This window comes from Nipponia nippon, unplaced genomic scaffold, assembly GCF_047370975.1.
Source record: "Nipponia nippon isolate SJK-2023a ecotype South Korea unplaced genomic scaffold, ASM4737097v1 scaffold_5, whole genome shotgun sequence".
NCBI lineage: Eukaryota > Metazoa > Chordata > Aves > Pelecaniformes > Threskiornithidae > Nipponia > Nipponia nippon.
Window position 1 is genome coordinate 69,892,516 of NW_028262369.1, and position 18,582 is coordinate 69,911,097.

The 18,582-nt window shown below is 40.3% G+C and overlaps 1 protein-coding gene across 6 annotated transcripts in view; it reads left to right on the plus strand.

The window, feature by feature from the left end:
- The window catches only part of SPATS2L (spermatogenesis associated serine rich 2 like), a 163,984-nt gene extending 145,541 nt beyond the window's left edge, over window positions 1-18,443 (plus strand). For all 6 annotated transcript variants that reach the window (XM_087734315.1, XM_087734314.1, XM_087734318.1 and 3 more), the window contains 5 exons: window positions 8,226-8,284; window positions 11,744-11,853; window positions 12,406-12,508; window positions 15,612-15,832; window positions 17,006-18,443. In XM_087734315.1, coding sequence (XP_087590441.1) covers window positions 8,226-8,284; window positions 11,744-11,853; window positions 12,406-12,508; window positions 15,612-15,832; window positions 17,006-17,404 — 892 coding nt within the window. In that variant the 3' untranslated portion in view covers window positions 17,405-18,443. The remainder of the gene's footprint in view (window positions 1-8,225; window positions 8,285-11,743; window positions 11,854-12,405; window positions 12,509-15,611; window positions 15,833-17,005) is intronic.
- Window positions 18,444-18,582: the final 139 nt, after the last annotated feature.

Genomic DNA, 18,582 nt, shown 5'->3' on the forward strand with positions numbered 1-18,582 from the left:
TACAGATACTTGCTTCATCCCCGTATTTTTTACTAAGCTTGCGAAGACGCATTACAGAGGTGAAATCCAAAGGTGGATTATACTGTCTCTTAGCCTGTTGTTCATACTTTGTGGCCTTGCATCTCCCCTCTTCCCTCCCAGTCATTCATAGGTGTGTTTGTCATCCTCAGTAAAACACAAGCACATGTGCTTTTTGGGGCTGTGCAGGTAGATGGTTACTTTTGTGCATGTCTTTGTGGATGAAAAGTGAATATATCCTTTCTGATCTCGTTGTTGGACTAAGGAGAAATCTAATTTATTAAACACATATAGGGAATAATTATCTTAAAAAAAACTTCAACAGGTTAGACCAAAGAGCCAGACTCTTCTTCTTTCTTTGTGGCCACTTTCCAGGATGCTTTTGGGAAAGTTCCCTCTCCTCTGTAGCAGGAGCCCAACAACAGGGACCACAGTTTTCTGCCTTGCCAGAGTGTGTTTAGGCTAAAATATATTTATGGATTCTGCCCCTCTACTCTGCTCTGGTGAGACCCCACCTGGAGTACTGCATCCAGCTCTGGGGTCCTCAGTACAAGAAGGACATAGACCTGTTGGAGAGGGTCCAGAGGAGAGCCACAAAAATGATCAGAGGGATGGAACACCTGTCATGAGGAAAGGCTGAAAGAGCTGGGACTCTTCAGCCTGGAGAAGAGAAGGCTGTGGGGGGACCTTATTGCGGCCTTTAAGTACTTAAAGGGGGCTTATAAGAAAGATGGGGACAGACTTTTTAGCAGGGTCAGTAGTGATAAGACAAGGGGTAATGGTTTTAAACTAAAAGAAGGTAGATTCAGACTAGATACAAGGGAGAAATTTTTTACAATGAGGGTAGTGAAACACTGGAACAGGTTGCCCAGAGAGGTGGTAGATGCCCCATCCTTGGAAACATTCAAGGCCAGGCTGGACGGGCCTCTGAGCAACCTGATCTAGTTGTAGATGTCCCTGCCCATTGCAGGGGGGATGGACTAGATGGCCTTTAAAGGTCCCTTCCATCCCAAAGCATTCTATGATATAAACCCAGTAAGATACCTCAGTAGTCAGATCAGAACTGAGGCTCAAATAGGAAAGAAATACTTTACAAATTTATGTAAAAATGTGCAGGATGCTAGAAGCCATGGTACAACTTGTACTCACAATTGTTAAAACTCTGCCAAATCCTGAGGTGATGCCTTCATTTCTAAAAAAATAAGATTTAGAAGTGTTCTTTCAGGAAAAAGTTTTCCATGTCACTTTACAGTTTAAACAACTTTTTATGATCAGGCAATAAACTTCTAATTGTTTGTAAAGAGATCTTAAAAGAAAAATGAAAATAGACCTTTAATTATGATGGCTTTACCAGGCCCTACTGTGCTAGCTGGCTGCTAAAGAGAACAGTATTAGTGAAGGTAGGTAAAGAATAACACAAAATAAACTTGAATAACTAAAAGCCTTCAGGCATTTTTAGTTTTAGCAGGTGGTACACTGCAGAGGGAAGGATTTCAGTGAAAGTGATTTATTCTGTCTCTTGTTTATCTGCTTATTGTCAGACTGTATTTGTGGTCAGAATGAAAATTCATGTAAACTGGTTTGCTGTGTAAACATTGTGCATATGCTAATACAGTGATCAAATAACACCCTTTGAGCACCATGAACATTTAAATACTATTGAGCTAATACTGGAAGAATATAATTTACTGAAACATTGCAAAATATGTAAAGTAACAACAACTTTTCCTCCAGGTTTATTAAGATAAAGAAAACTTGAAGTATCATTTCTCCAATTACAAAATAGCATGGCTATTCAGTAGTCCTATAAAGCTTGTAATCACCCGTTACAGGTGACTGGGCTTTATATTTACATTCTCATCAAGTCTTTCTAGTTCCTTGTGCTGAAAGTTTGACAGGGACAGTTCTGGTTTTTGGATTAGAGGTGGGGGATTCTCTTGTGAAATACACAATTGGATTAGAGGATCTTAGTTGTCTTTTCACCCTGCCTGTTGGTCAAATATATTCATGCTAGAAGGGAAATGTGTACATGAAATAAGGCATAATGCTTCAAGACGAATGCTGAGCTTATCAGGACTCTCATGAATTTGCATGTAATATCAGCTCAGATATAGTAGAGACAGTGGCAGTACTAATGTCCCTCAAACTTGCTTGAGTTTGTCAGCAGACTGTTAACCAGCGCAACTTTAAGGAGCTACTGTGGTTCCAAAGCCTGCTGACAGAGCAAAGTCACTGGAGAATGGTGTGTTGTATTCTTTGAAGCCTAAGCTGTCAAACTCCAGCGGTGTCCTGCAACTAACTCCTTGATGAAAAAAGCACTCTAATTGTACTTCAGTGTTCCAGTGTCTCGTGCTGAACCAGACCCCAGAGGGTGCCCATGAAAAAGTAGCTTTTCCCGCCTCCCAGATGAAGAGCCCTGCTGCAGTCATTCAGAATGCCACAGCTGACTGTGTCTTCCTCAGTCTCCAAAACAACATTCATTCTCAAACTATGCACAAAGCTGGTTTAGGGGAGAGTGAAGCTTATTAAACACCTGAAGGAGAAAATTGACATTTTGAGGAGTTTAACAGGGTTTTGAAAGGACTCATTTGCATTACACTCTTAACAGTAACCTCTGTGCCATGCAGCTGTGGCTTACCTTTGTGAGTTGTGTCAGCATGTTTGCCTCCATGTCAGCTTGGTCTTTTTATTTCCCCATCTCTTCAGGCACAATAGGTTTATCATAATGCCTAGAAGAGGCAGAAGGAAAGAGAAGATTCTGGTCATCTGGAACCCTTCTGATTCTCATCAGTAAAGCATAAATCAGCTAGCCCGGCAATCTGAAGCAGCTTTTCTGAAGAGGCACTAATAACTTTTAATCATTTTAGTGGGATTTTGAGGTATTGCAGCTGACTGAAAATATCTTTTCTTTTTCATTGTGCAAGCACTAAATTTCATGCAGTAAACTAGAGGAAGATTAATTTGTTTCCACTAATGTCAGAACAAATTCAGAATTTGTTCTGAGTATGAAACTGAAATGAGGCAGCTGTCAGCATAATTTACCCCTATCATTGCTGTGCCGGCAACTCATTGCAGTTTGGCATTTGCGGCTCTTTTCCCATTGTATATTAGTGTGAATTCTGCCAGCCTGCATAAGTCCAAGTACTGTCCATTTGACCAGGAATAGGACACTTACGCTCTTGGCTTCAGAATCGCTTTGGCAAAATGAATCCTAGAGAGCTGCTATCTCTCCTGCTGCATTTCTCCCGCTACATCTCGTATCTCTACAGCACGAGCACTGGGTGTGTCCTGGCTCCATTTGCATGTCCTCTTTGTTAAGCCTCTGCCTTGCTGTGTTCCTTCAACAAAATTGTCTCCTTCCTGAACCCCACCTCAAAATTTTGTCTGAATATTAAAATCAAACAGTGCTGAATCCTCTGCTCCAAACTACAGATATTCACCTGCAGTCAACAATGATACGATGCTGATAGCTAGAGTTTGGTACCCAGGCCCTGATCCTGAAAAAGTGAGGGGTAAGAGAAGAACAGAATCAGTCCTTTCAGAAGAGAGGTGTTGCAAAGGGAGAGAGAGAAAACAAAGAGGTAGTAGTGTTACTCTGTTTTGGCTCCAGCATCAGTCATGGAGTGTAAGACCCACTTGATTCAGATCTGTTCTTGAGCCTGGTCAAGGGGAGAGGGGATTTGAGTCCCAGTATTTGCTCCAGTGAATATTATAAATGTATCATAAAAACCTGAACACTTATAGCAGAACTGGCAAATGCTACTACAGCAGGAGATCCTGCAGACTGATGATTAGGGCATGGATTCAGGTACATTCAGAGAGGGAAGTGGTGGTACCGAGTTGTGTGTTTGTCACAGTAGTCTCAAATGGTATATGGAATATATTCAGTATGGAATCTACTCAAGTGCTGATGTTGGAGGGAAGGAGAAGGGATGGCTGAAGCCTGGTAGAATGTTAGTGCTGGGAGTAACCAGAAAAAAACTGATAAGGGTATGACCTCTCCAGAACCTCAGCTAAAGAAGCATGTTTATGATGTTAACCCTGGTTCCTAACATCTATAGAAGACCCAAAAGAAACAGCATAACTAGAAAGGAAGGAATTAGCAGAATGTTTTCCCTGAGGTGTCTTTAGATCTGAAATGCATTCTGTTCTTTGCTCTGCTAGAGCCCAAATCTGGTGATCATGAGTGTGCAGAAAGTTCCTCTAGCACACCGTATCCAGTTCTGCACAGCACGCCAATGGCTGCAGGCTGTGCACTGGAGTGTACCAGCTTGATAGAACATTTTGGTATCAAGTGGACACTAAGAAGCATCGAAAGAAAATGCATTCCCAGGAGGCATTGCTCAGCTGAGCTTTGAGCAGTTCTCACTGTGGTCTGATCATGATCATCCTATTGAGGCTGAGTAGGGCATTATTCCAGAAAATACATTAAAACCAGGTAAACTTTTTATAAGTTAAGACGCTGTTCGGCTTAAGTGGCTCTCTGAGCTTCGTGTGAAAACAGTGGAATCTTAGCAGGAACAAGAGATAAGATTTGATTCATTGATTTTTCTGTGATGTTCTTGTCCTTTCTCCTTCTGTATCTGTTAGCATTTAGTTTTCTTTTTGTAATTGTTTTGTCTTTCCTCTTTTTTTTCCCCAATCTAGATTTCCAGCTTTCTCTCTGTCGTTTTTGTTTGCTTATAACTTTGCCAAGTTCTTGATGAAGGAGTTCGTCAGTTTGGCACTGAAGTGCTCTATGTGACTAGAAAGGAATCAAATTGATTCTTGCTCCGTTTCCTTAATAATTGACCCTTACGTGAACTAAGAAGAAACTAGCTTTTCCTAGTAACAGTTGGCCTGTTACATTCCTAAAGAAATGTTAACTTCCCCCGTTATTCCATGACATACGGTAGTTCATGATTTTCAAGCTGAGAAATGTGGCTGTACACTTCCAGATGAGAATTAGTGTGTTTCTTTCCTTTTGTCAAGAGAGAGAGAGTCCATGTCCTCAGCTGCTATAGAATCATAGAATCGTTTAGGTTGGAAAAGACCCTTAAGATCACCAGGTCCAACCATTAACCTAGCGTTGCCAAGTCCAGCACTAAACCATGTCCCTAAGCACCATGTCTACCTCTCTTTTAAATACCTCCAGGGATGGGGACTCCACCACTTCCCTGGGCAGCCTGGTCCAGTGCTTAATAACCCTTTCAGTAAAGAAATTTTTCCTAATATCCAACCTAAACCTCCCCTGGCGCAGCTTGAGGCCGTTTCCTCTTGTCCTATCGCTTGTTCCTTGGGAGAAGAGACTGACCCCCACCTCACTACAACCTCCTTCCAGGTAGTTGTAGAGAGCAATGAGGTCTCCCCTCAGCCTCCTCTTCTCCAGAATAAACAACCCCAGCTCCCTCAGCTGCTCCTCATCAGACTTGTGCTCCAGACCCTTCACCAGCTTCGTTGCCCTTCTTTGGACACACTCCAGCACCTCAATGTCCTTCTTGTAGTGAGGGGCCCAAAACTGAACACAGTACTCAAGATGCAGCCTCACCAGTGCCGAGTACAGGGGGACGATCCCTTCCCTAGTCCTCCTGGCCATGCTATTCCTGATACAAGCCAGGCTGCTATTGGCCTTCTTGACCACCTGGGCACACTGCTGGCTCATATCCAGCCAGCAGTAAGTATAAGTTAGTATAAGTGTATAAGTACAGCTGCATTGTCTTCAGGGAAGAGCAACCCCATGAAGATCTGTCTGCTAAAGAAACTTAGTTTATCACACTAACTAGTATCATACTGACAAAGGCACCAAACACTTTTTCTCTTGTTTTATTCTTTAGTTTTCCCAATGTTAGTTTGTAGCTACAAGGGAAATACTCAGGTGGTTGTTCTCCATCAAATTCATCAGAGTCCTGGCCTCTACTACTACAACATCCAAATGCTTTCCTGAAACGTTCATCAGAGACCACACTAAAGCATTAGGAGTGGAAAACTGTCTAGTAACAGATGAGATCTGACTATAAAATATAAATACAGGACTGCTATGGCCTTGTTCACATTCTGGTATTAAATGCGTTTTTATTTGGCATCGAAATAAAATGTTAGGGGCAAAGCAGTTTAGCAAGGATCTGTTGTTGGAGTGGGGAGAGGTCACTCATGAAATGAACTGGGCCAAAACACAGTTCTGATGAGCTCTGCTGTTGTGAGCTTGTTGCTTGAATGTTTTTTCCAGCCAAAAGTTTATGTTTATATAACCTATGTAGTACACTAGGGAGGCACTTTTGTAACAGAGACAGCAAAAGCAAAAATGTGCAGACTCTCTAAATTTAGGGGAAAATACTAAAGACCATTAAACTCTCTTTTTTTATGGAGGGTGGAAACAGGTGAGAACTTAAAAGACTCATTTCAGCCACCTGCTATGAAAGCCAAGGAAATTTATTATATTATGTAGTTACAAAAGCTAATTGAAAATAGATTAGTTCTAAAAGTCTATCGCTATTTAGATTAGCAAGCTGGAATCATCACCTGCCTATTTGGAAGCCAAACTTAATGCTTATCCCTAGAGAATATTGAGGGCCAACTGGAACAAGTGTGTCCTTTCATTGTAAGAGTATGCCTCTTAACTGATCTGCTCTAGCATAAAAAACCCTGCTGTTTTATTTCCTCTGGTGTGTAGATCACACTAAATTGATCTGGCAGGCCAAAACAACATTTTTAGTCTTGTTTATCTGTATGAAACAGAAAAATGCGTTATGCTGCAATTTTATTTTCTTGCTGCATCCTTTGCCATCAGCCAACTGCCTCTGTCCCTCTTGTTGGCTGTTGGGAGGCAGCGTGAAGGGAGTAGCATCTCCTCCTCTGAAGGTGGCATGGTTGATTGGTAAAACCCAAGGGTAGGACTCTGCAGAACTTCTGTTGAAAACCTCCTGTGCGAGCCTGGTTAATTTATAGGAAGATTTCAAGGAAGGCTGCATGGCACTTGAACACGTTCTAGCTGGTAAACGTCTGGTTGAGTCAGCTGTTTTAGTTAACAACCCGTCGGTCCTTCTCGCCTCTGTAAGTCTTCTGTCATCGATTGCTGCCCACTGAACTCTGTAGGATTTTTCCTTTCTTGCTAAGGGCATTCTAGATAAATGTTTTGTTCTGGAGTTTTCTATAATGTTTTCCTTCTGATGGAAGGTAGTTCACGTGTAACTCAGTGTCTTCACTGGATACAGAAACATTTAAGAACGATTTTACTGAAAGGGTTGAGAACTCCACTCTTCCCCTGTATGCGTGCCTGGGTTTACTCCTGGTTGTTTGACCTACGTTTTGCAATTTACCCCCAGCTGCTTGAGTTTACTCACTTATGCAAACATAAACATTAACATTGGTGGTGTTTATTAAACATGAACATGACTAAGAATAATCTAGTGAGGGGAAAATGGAGTGGCACACCAGAGCACTGTCCACTGGAGAGCATTCTGCAGTGGTGGTATTTCAGTGAACGATGTCGCTGAGTTGATGATGTGAAGAATTTACGAGACCTGCTGTCTGCTCTCAGTAGACCCACCTGATCAGTTTGCACTTTGGCAGCTGAAAACCACTGTCAGGGATTGCACACCAGAGATTTGTGAAAGGAGGCACACGAGATCTTTAGGAAGGCCGGGTCAAAGTGGAACCACACCTCCCCAGTCCTGCACAGAATGGGGGGCAAGAAAGCTGACCTCTGTTATGGAGATACATTAATGCTTATTTACATCACAAACTATTTTCTTGTTTACCCTGACATATTTTGCAAGAATATCCCTATTTAAGGAAGAGAAGAACCTCTCTCTACCTGGCTTTAATTCTGTTTTATTTTTAATATTGCGCTGAGAGTTAGGCTGTATTAACCTGGGTAGCAGCAATGGTATATCTGGCTTAATTAGGAAAGAGACTGGTTAGTTATTTGAGGACTGCTGTGCCCAGGCAGTGCTGAAGACTCTGTAAATTGGAGTGACTTCCACATCTGTGCAGACACATGGACAGGCCATTGAGATGTTTGTGTAAATCAGCATACACCAATTATCACTTATTTTTTGTAGTCAGTTTGCCTAGCTGTTCCTTCAGCTTTCATTTTTTAAGTCTTACTAATTTCAAAACTGCCCATAACTAAGGTCTGAAGTCTTTGTGTAGTTGTAGCTTTTGATTTTGATGGAGTTCTAGCATGGATTAAATTGTGGTTTTTTTTCTTTCTTTTTTTCCTTTTTTAGCATCGTAGACAAAGAAGTGTCATTAATGGCAGAAATTGATAAAGTTAAAGAAGAAGCCAGTAAGTAAAAAAAATACACAGGGAACTTTTGGAATAGTCATGGAAACATTTGTTTTGTTTGGCAGAAAATTACACAGTACATAAATTTGGTTAGTACCATTCCAGCATCTTTCATTGTATATGTATACAATCAAATAAGTTTTTGATGTTCTACGATAGTTTCTGTATAGTTTCTATCTGTAAGGATTGTGCATCAAAATTTCAATATTATGAAATTAAGGTAAACTAAAAGTTCACATGAAGTTAGATTTAAATGATTTATTCTTTCTGCTTACTTATCAGAGCTTTTTGACTACACTTTTTTTTTTCCCCTTATTTCTGTGGTTTGTTGATTATTTCCATTTCTTAATCACTGTCTACTTGCTTATATTATATATATGAGTTAGAATACTGGAAATTACTAGGGGAATAGGTTATTGTGCGGCCTTGTATAGCTTTAAGGGATAGTGATCAAGCTTATGAATTAGAACAATTAAAAAATCAAAAACCAGCTGTTTACTGGAATCTGCTTTTTTAATAATCTGTGGGAGCTGATCTGATTGCAGGCTTTCATGTTGTCTCTGTTTTTTGCATAGGTAAGGTATATATATTCTGGTTTGGGAAAAAAAAAAAAAAGGCAAGATGAGCCATGTATTAGGATACCACAATATCTGTCTTACACCCCATCTGAGGGATGGTATTCATGGCCCAGTAATCAAGTGGATGTGTTTCAATAGAGAGTGCTAAGCAAAAAACTGAAGACTAACCAAAGTATTGTTAGAAAGATACTTTGCCTGGTAGATGAAAATATCACTGCTATGTATGCATACAATCCTTTTATTGATTTGTGAATTTAAGGTCCTTCCAAGGAGGGTCACAAATATATGTAACATTCTTGAATGCTTCATTTCATTTAGAACTCTCACTTAGTTCACAAATATAGACTAGTTAAATTTTTATTAAAAAAATAATTTAAATCCTCTGTTGCTAGCTAAGTCTCTTGCACTTGTGTATGTGTGGAAACTAAAAGGTGTGAGTTGTTACAGCAAAGATTGGCATTAGTTTGTGTTTGGAATTTTGTATGCTAACTTTTGTAGTACTAACATGAAATAGATGTGGATTTGGAGTTTTGTATTAGTCTGGGGAGGAGCTGTGGATGTAAACATATCAGCAGCTTTTTGGTTACCTGCAGAGACCAGGTAGCCATAATCGGCTGCAGGGCATGCACTCGCTCCCAGGAAAACCAATGGTAAAATTCCCACTGATATCAGCAGACATGGATCTAAGCCCTAGCTGCATAAACAAAAACACATTTTGAAAATCCACCATCCAGGGCTGATGGTATCACAGGGCCCCTTCATTAATCTTGTCCAGGTATAGCAGTACTTTTTGTGGAAAGTAAACCTAATTCTTATCTACAGGCATGTGAAGTGCGGCATTTGCACATGGCAGGTTCTATTTCCCTGCTTTCGTGCCGACTCCACATGTGACACTGGACAGCCCCTGTACCTGTCTTTAACAGTGTGGTTTCTGCTGTCTCTCAAGGCTGTTGTAGGCTTGTAAAGTGCCTTCAGAACTTTAGGCAGAAAATTGTTATAGGACTGTAACATGCTAACCAAGATTTACATTATTATTTATTTTCACATCTCTTTGCTGCACTGGAGGACTATTTTACAGTGGGTAACCTTACTCTTACTGTCAATACTGGGAAAATTTCCAAATATGATAATTTCAGGGTTTTTTAAAAAACAGCTGTTTGGCTGGCATCTCATGCGGAGATAAATGCCAGTATGAGATGAGATCATATGGTTTGGGCAGTCACTTCAGCAAAGGGGATGCTGACCTTGGGGAAACAATATGAGCGTTACCTAGAATAAGTAATAAAGCAGAACTATTGGACAAAGAAAAACAGCTAGTAAACTGTTCATTTAATCTGATAAAAGTTTCTCAGGCTTGTAGACTGTATTCCACAAAAATGAAATTAAAAGATCACCTACAGAGATAGATACACACCGGTTCTTAGCATAAGTAATGACATACGCAGTTTTACCAACAGGGCTAAAGGAGCTGTAGCCACGCTCTGCTTTCCCTGCCCTGTGTGAAACACGCTCTTCTATCATATGGTTTGGTTGCTCCCACACAGCTGTACAGCTGCAGCTCTGTCTCCCTGTGCCTGCTGGACCATGCTGTACTTGGTGAAACACTGGAACGGGTTGCCCAGAGAGGTGGTAGATGCCCCATGCCTGGAAACATTCAAGGTCAGGTTGGACAGGGCTCTGAGCAACCTGATCGAGTTGAAGATGTCCCTGCTCATTGCAGGGGGTTGGACTAGATGGCCTTTAAAGGTCCCTTCCGACCCAAAGCATTCTATGATTCTATAATACTTTCAAAAGAAGGTGCCATCTGATTAGATAAATGATAACGGGTTGAGAAACAAACTCTCTGTGACATATCATTAATTCTTACCTCAAAAATGGCATTACGAAGTATGAGCTGGTTAGGTGACTTGCCAAGTCTGCTCTGGAAATTTGTAGCAAAAGAAAGCAAAGAAGCCAAAGTCTCCACAGCTGTAATGGAGTCTGTGGCCTTAGGATAGTTTACAACTACCACTCACCCTGCCTGTAGGCATAAGCTCTAGACAAAAGACTGATTGTTATTATTTTACATTTAGATGCTATCTTTCCTTTCTGCCATAAGTGCTGATCCCACCAGCCAGTTAATCAGTTGTTGCTTTTACATTGAGTCACCATGTAGGTAATAGAGTTGGCATCTATGTAATTTTCCACCAAAATTGTAATGTCATATTATCCTGCATGTAAGTGGACAGTTGCTTTGTGGTTCATGGTTAATCTTTTCCTACAAAAACGTAACTATTCACTCCTTCCTTATATAAAATATACAAGATGGGCAGTAGTGAATATTTAGTATTTTTTCATAAAGACTCTTGGCCTTTGCAACTGCTTTGCTGTAGAAATGGCAACTGTGTGTATTCTGTACTTGAAAGTAAAATTTCAGTGCTGGTGATTTTAACGATATAAGAACAGATTTTTTTCAGAGGAACTGAAATGCCCATGTGTAAATAAAATATAGCGTCTTCAGAAACAGGCTCTTGACTCAATGTAATGCTTCTTTCCATGTCTCCATGGAAGGCTCCCCAATTTTGTGCTTAAAAATGAAGCACTGGAAAACTCAAAACAACATGTCTCTGCCCCATTTGTCTAAATCTTGAAGGATTGGTTTAACTTTGATTTTCTGACAGCTATCCCATTTCCAGATGTTTTTCAACATCAGGCAGTTGAGTTAAATACACTGATTGACTTAATCTGTGCAAGCAGCATATTGGAAGTCCAGTTGAAGTTGGGAGTCTGAGATGTGTCTGTTTGTCTCACATGTGATGGACAGTGTTAATGCCCAAAGAGTAATGAAATACAGAGCAATTTGCCTTCCTAGTATTAATTATTGACTATTGGTATTTGGCAGTGGAAATCCTGACTGCTCGGCAGAAGAAAGCTGAGGAGCTGAAGAGACTGACGGACCTAGCCAGTCAGATGGCTGAAGCACAACTGTCTGAACTCAGGGCTGAAATTAAGGTCAGGCATTCACTTCTGCTGGGGTATTTTAGCTGTTCGCATAAATGCCAGGGAAGAGCTGTCATGTTAACATGCCCAGGCTGTTCATTCTTGCTATAGGCCAAAGGGTAACTAGCTTTCCATGAGGAAAACACACCTTCTTAAAGCATTAATAGCACCCCTGAGCAGTGTACAGATGCTATCAGAGAAGTGTAAGCTATCCCCTTCTAAGTGGAGCAGTGGGGAGTTTTGCTGTTTGTGTATCATTTATCAGAGCCAGTTAACAAGTAAACCTGCTATCTTCAGGTTCAGCGATCAAACGCATATACTCCGATGAAATGACCCACTTCCCAAGTGCGGAAGTGATCCACTCATTGCTGGGCTGAGACACATGTAATTTGGTAAGGATGGGAAAGTACTTGGTTCTGCATAGAGATCCTGGGTACAGGGCAGGGTCAAGAGTTTGCTGAGCCTTAAAGTGAACTTAAGATAAGTGTTGATTGGTTTCTGTACCATCCATATAGTCTTTTGCTCAGAATGCCAATCACTGTTAACTTGTCTGTATTTTTGCAGCACTTTGTGAGTGAACGGAAATACGATGAAGAGCTGGGCAGGTCTGCCCGATTTTCCTGTGATACAGAACAGCTGAAGACCCAAATTCAGCTCTGTGGAGAAAGTAAGTGCTAGTGATTTCTCACACTGAAGTTCTTGGAGCATAGTGTTCCACATACCTGTGCAGGAAATGCCAGTAGAAATAAAGGCACACGTACTGCCATGGTGTGTGTGTGCAGCGAGCCTCACATGAATGGTATATCTGGATGCAGCAGGCTTGCTGAACACGCACGTCAGCTTTACAGTATGCAACACGTTAGACTCACGGTACATGTCCTGCACAGTCCATCTGCATGTGCACAGTGCCCTCTTTGTCACTGATGTCCAGGTATTACTCAGATCAGTTGGAGTTTTCCATCTAAACAGGATTTCCAAGTGGAAGTAAAAGTCAGCTCTGGGGAACACTCAGATTCAGTAATTTATGAATAACTAGTAAATCGGAAGCGTCTCTGTGTGAGCATAATGTTACGAGACCAATTCAGATCTCTTCTGCTAGGAAGTAGCTCCCCAGCTTTGTAACAGTATTCACTGGGTTTTTCAGGAGCTAAAAGTGGTCCCAGATGTTCCTGTTACCAAATCATCTGCCCTTCTGCTTGGAAGTTCAGGTTCATTTTCTGCTTCAGGTATCAGGTTCCTGTTGCAAAATACGAGATAGCCTATTTCTCATCTTTGTCATGCTTTTTTCCCCACAAAAAAGTAAATGCTATAATGCTTTGCCCCAAATGTGACCCTGTCCCATGATATCCCATCAGTACCATCACTCAGGAGAAAAACTGTTAACACAATACTGAACTAGTGATATTGGTGGAAGGAAAACAATTTCAGGAAGAAAAATAATTAATGTTTTCAAGGAGTCACTAGAAATAGAAAAAAAAGAAAAAATATCACACAGTCTGCCAATACGATCTTCTGACTGCACAGCTAAAGAACTGACTCCTTTGAGGCATAACCAGTTTAATTCATTAGACCATAAGAATTGCTTTTGCAGAACACTTTGAAGATCCGTCTAACCCCGTATCCTGTCTCTTATTGAAGACAACCCAGGATGTTTCAAAGGAAGGCATAAGCTTCCCAGTAATGCATCTAATTGTTCAGTCACCTCATAGACCCTATCTCATACCCTGAAGCTTAAGAGACTAAAAATTCTGTAAAGATTATCCAGACTAATATAACCACAGCTGCTATTGATACAACCAGAGACTATTTTTTTTAACTACTTTCCTAAATAAGTTCCAGCTGCAGTTAATTCTGCAAGTTAATTATTTATACCTCATTGCAGTAAAGCATGACTTCAGCATAGTTTGATGCAGACCTGTTGAAATCAGGTCAGTGAAATCAAAAGAACAGCTATTAGCAGGGAAGCAGTGCCATCTTACAAATGACTGATAGTGCACTGGCCGACTGAAGAACTTAGCTCTAATCTGCCCTCAGTGACCTTAGATGAGCAACTCGTGCTGTTGGCATGTCTTTGGTAAGAGCTCTTCAGTGCAAAAGATGTTTCTGTTTGGAGCATCTCACAATGAGGCTCATACTCTGCTAGGAGCTGCCCTCAGAGATTATAGCAGGCCTAAAGGTACGAACAGCCACTGTTGAGGGCTTTAACAAAAGCAATACCCAAAAACACAGAGCTTGTGCAAAGGAAGATGTGTTCTAGCATGAGAAGAGGGTAGGCAGCATACGCTCACAATGAAGGACAGGAAGAAATAAAAATAATTGGACTGACATATATCCAGAATGCCTGATGGTGGGTTGTACCCCTTCCTTGTACATCTTTTTTGTTAAAAATACATTTTTATGACAAGTACCTGGATTTTTATATGGGCTTCCATGTGCAGCAATCTATTTTAGGCAAGAGAGTGCAGTAGAATTCAGTGACAGACAGCCTCACTGAACTTAGGACAGAAAATTCAGTTCATTGGGCAGATCATTGCATTGTTTTTCTGAAGAGGACATCTAGTGGGAGAAATAGCTGATGTTGGCATAAGTGAATAAGAGCCTCAAAAAAACTAACAGATGATTCTCAGTTGCTAAAATTATTCCGCATCTTCTTTCTCTGTACTAAAAGTGGAAAGAGAGAAGTACCTCTTAGATAAAACAACAGGTGTCTCACTGAACGAGCTTCTTGTTTGTCATCTGTACCAAAAGGAAAAGGAAAATTCCATCATCAGAAAAATCAGAACAGCAAATTGAGATCAAGCACTTTACTTCAATAGCCTCAGAGTCCTCTTTGAGACTGCTTAGGGGCCATTGCACAGAAACAGGCAGCTTGAAGAGCTTGTGGAAATGCAGAGAGGTAGGAATCAAGGATTTGTTTGGCACACTTCACATCCAGACATGGAAGTGGTTAAGAAATCACGCGGTCCCAAAATGCTAAGAAGTAGGGAGCAGGAATATACTGAAATGAGCAATAGTGGTTCCTGATGGTGCTGGCTGCCATGATCTACATGAAGTGGATTACTGCGCTGCATTCGGTTCCAGTTCTTATAGATATCCGTGGTCAGAAGAACCTTTGTTAACCATCTCCTTAGAGAGGAATGAGCAATAGGCACTAGACTTTTTTTTCTTCTTCTTAAAAAATATTTATATGTACTAAGGAAGCTTTCATGGCTGTGACCTGTGTTGTAGCTAGTGCATTTATAGACAGCAAACGTCAGCCTCTTCAGCCTTCCATGATCAAAGAATAATTTGGAATCAAATTTAGTCTGTGGTGTCTGCAGGCACAGCTTCCTTTGATCTTAAGCAGTCGAGAGAGTTACTGGCATACCACTCACTTCCTTCCCGTGTTTCTTCCATTGTTGCCCAAAGACTCCCGTTAGGAGCATTATTGATTGGACAGCAGTGCGTGGGGCAGTCCTGACAGCACATGTTCAGCTCAGCTGAAGCTCCCAAGCAAAACAATAGGTGCCACCAATTTTGAAAAGTTTTCTTGGATGACCAAAGCCTAGCCTTCTGCCAGGCTCCTTCCAGTTTTAGCACGGTTCCACCACGTTGGCTCTTTTGTCTCCAGAAGTGCTTCACGGTGAGGCAGTTTCACAGAAGTAATTGTCTTCATTATTTAAAGTAAGGCTGAACGATGCTACCAAAATTAACTGTAAGCAGGGTAAGAATACAGCCTTATGTTTAGATGTTGGTCATTCAACCAATAACACAGAATACTTTTTTTATAGTTTCTCACCCAAAGAACAACTATTCCTCAAGAACACCATGTAGTTCAGTGCTGTCTTCAATGACCTCGCATGCAACAACTGGCAAGCAAAATACGCACACCCGGAAGTCCTCTAGTAATGCCAAGAACTCTGATGATAAAACAGCCAGCGCTAAAGGACAAAGTCATTTTTCTTCCAATCCTGCAGAATCTTCTTCCCAAGGAATCCCGACAAATAAGCAGGTAAGAAAGCAGTTATCAACTAAACTATTTCAAAAATTTCAGAAAAGCATGCAGCATTGAAAGTTGTTAATACAAAATCAAATACTGGTTTGCACTCTGTGTATTTAATTAATAATTTTTTTTTTAAATGTGCAAATGTATATTTTTCCAGCTTCATTTTCAAAGCAGTGTGAACATACAAGGTGGAAATACCAGAAATGCCATACCAGCAAAGACCGCTGTCTGGTGTTCAGAAGTGACTAGTGGCACTTAACAGACTGAAAAAGAAAAACGCTCCATAATAGCTAATTGCCCTACATGCTACAATGAAGAAACATTTATTCCTGATCCTTGACAAATGATCAGTTGATGTGCTATTGAAGCATGACTATTAGATAGACTTTGAAAGTGGAATCCTGTCAGGTTTAAAAGCATATTATTTCCGAAGCTGTATAATACGGCTTATAGTATTGTGCTATATTGGTAGCTATTTCATGATAAGAGCACCTTAGAATGTCCTGTTGTGCTTAGGTAAAGCTGCCACTGAAGCTGGTCTGAATTTTGTCCCAGTAGGGATTTTAGGCTCAAGTAGGAGTGTTACATAATGTCAGTGCACGTGTGGAGTCAGCCGCCCTGGCAGTCACGCAAATAAAGCAGTTCAGCCACTTCCCACTAAGGATCAAAGCTTCCTCTGAGCAAGGTATCACAATGGACATCTCTCCCACCATGTGGATTCTTAACTTGGCTTTAATTTACATGTGAATTTCTGTTCTTCCTGCAGTCTTAATGTAGAATTTACAGAATACTTTACTAGGAAAGGTATTTTCATGATTTTGGAAAAAATCAGTCATTATCAAGTCCTTCAGTGCTTCTTAACTGCTGCTGTTGAGATGTCTAGTATTTCATCCCCTTTTCTGTATTCTCTTGAATCATGGCAGATTTTAATTTTAATTTAATTTTAATCAGTGGTGAACCTGCCATCTGTATTTCCAGGCTACTCAGATGTAGCATGTTACTCATAGTTGAGTTTTTAAGTGTTACAAATAGAGACAATCAAAACTGTATAGCGTTTTCCTTCTTCCAGTTACACCAAAAATTTTATTCTGCAATTTTTGTTAATTCTGATTGCTGTATTTCTTGTCCTGTTGGGCGAATTCAGATAACCTAACAGTTATCCAATTTCTTTCTGGGTAGAATGGGCCTTCTAACCAGAGACGAAGATTCAACCCACAGCACCAAAACATCCGGCTCAATGGATCTCTGAAGTCACAAGGTGCCAGTAATGAGGCAGACCAAAATAATACAAAGAGTGGTTCCAGGTCTGAACACAGAAGACAGCAGCATAACAGCTTCAGATCTAAACATAAAGGAGCTATGAAAAATCAAGAGCAGTCCACAACTACAAGGACCACAGAGAATCCGACACATTCAGAAAAGACCCGGCGGAAGCAGCATACACCAGACACCGCAGATCACAGGCCTTTCCAAGGCGGTGTTGGCAGGGTGTCGCAATGCAATTTATGTCCTGCAAGGATGGAGGTCCCTGCTGATGCCACTGTTCTTTCAGTGCCAGCTGTGACTTTGGTGGCTTAAAATGTCACGGTGACGGCAGGCAGAGAAATTTAATCTCTTCGTCTTAGTTTCTTGCTCGAGATGCTTGTTGGTGAAGAAAATAAGTCAGAACATAGTCATTTTAAATCTGTTGCTGCTTAAAACTTGTTGGTATCTTTATTACTTACTAATTATCAAAATTAATTCATACTTTCAAGGCTTTGCCCAATATGTTCACAGTTATTTTGTCATGACAGTACAGAATCTTACCAAAGCAGCATTTACTTCTTAGAAAAATGAAATCTAGATTGGAAAAATAAATGGATAATTAAATTCATAATAGCAAAATCCTGTTGTAGATATGTGGTTATACCAGTCAACGTTGTTTTTTAGAGCAGCCTGTGTTAGAAGGATCCCAGGAAGTCTGTACGCTGTGGTCTGCAATGAAATCAGATAATCTTGTAGGATTTTTCAGCAAATCTCTATACACCTCTTTCTTTCTGTGCGTGTATACACGTACATGCATGCACACTGTATACACAGAGAGTATTGTTATATACAAGAACATTTGAAAAAGCAGTACATTTGATTTTAGCTTATTATTCCATAATCTGAGATCTTTAAATTCAAGTATAAATTGTATTAAATGTATTACATATTGGTATTTTTCATTGACAAACTATTTTTATGATGCTGAGGAAAAATGCTCATTTCTTAAGTTTGGAATGTATATAGTCATGGCTATTCAGATGCACAGCCCTATTCTCCATCCTTATCAGCCACTTTTCTATGACTAGTTGGATTTATTTTTTTGCATATGAAAAGTTGCAGGTGTTCTAGACTTGAATCCAAATTATTTTTCTATATTTTTGCTGTAGGAACCATCTGTCCGTAACAAGAGCTATGACTAATAAATTTGTTACAGCAACATCCAGCAGAATGTGGAGGTACATATTTGAGCAGATACTACATCCTTCTGAGTTTTCTATTAAAATAAAAATCTTACTTAGTCTTAATGTTCTGATTCTGTATTTCAGAAAACCTGTTTCATCCAAAAAATTAAAACCTTCTTTCTAAAATATTCTGGTGTTTGCTGCTTTGCAGTGCCTAACCTTTGTAATCTTATTCAAATTGTATTTACTTAATTCAACTGATAACAGTGGGAGGCTTTCAGTTTGGATTGGACTAGGCTTTTGCTTTTAGCTAGATTCTAATGCCAC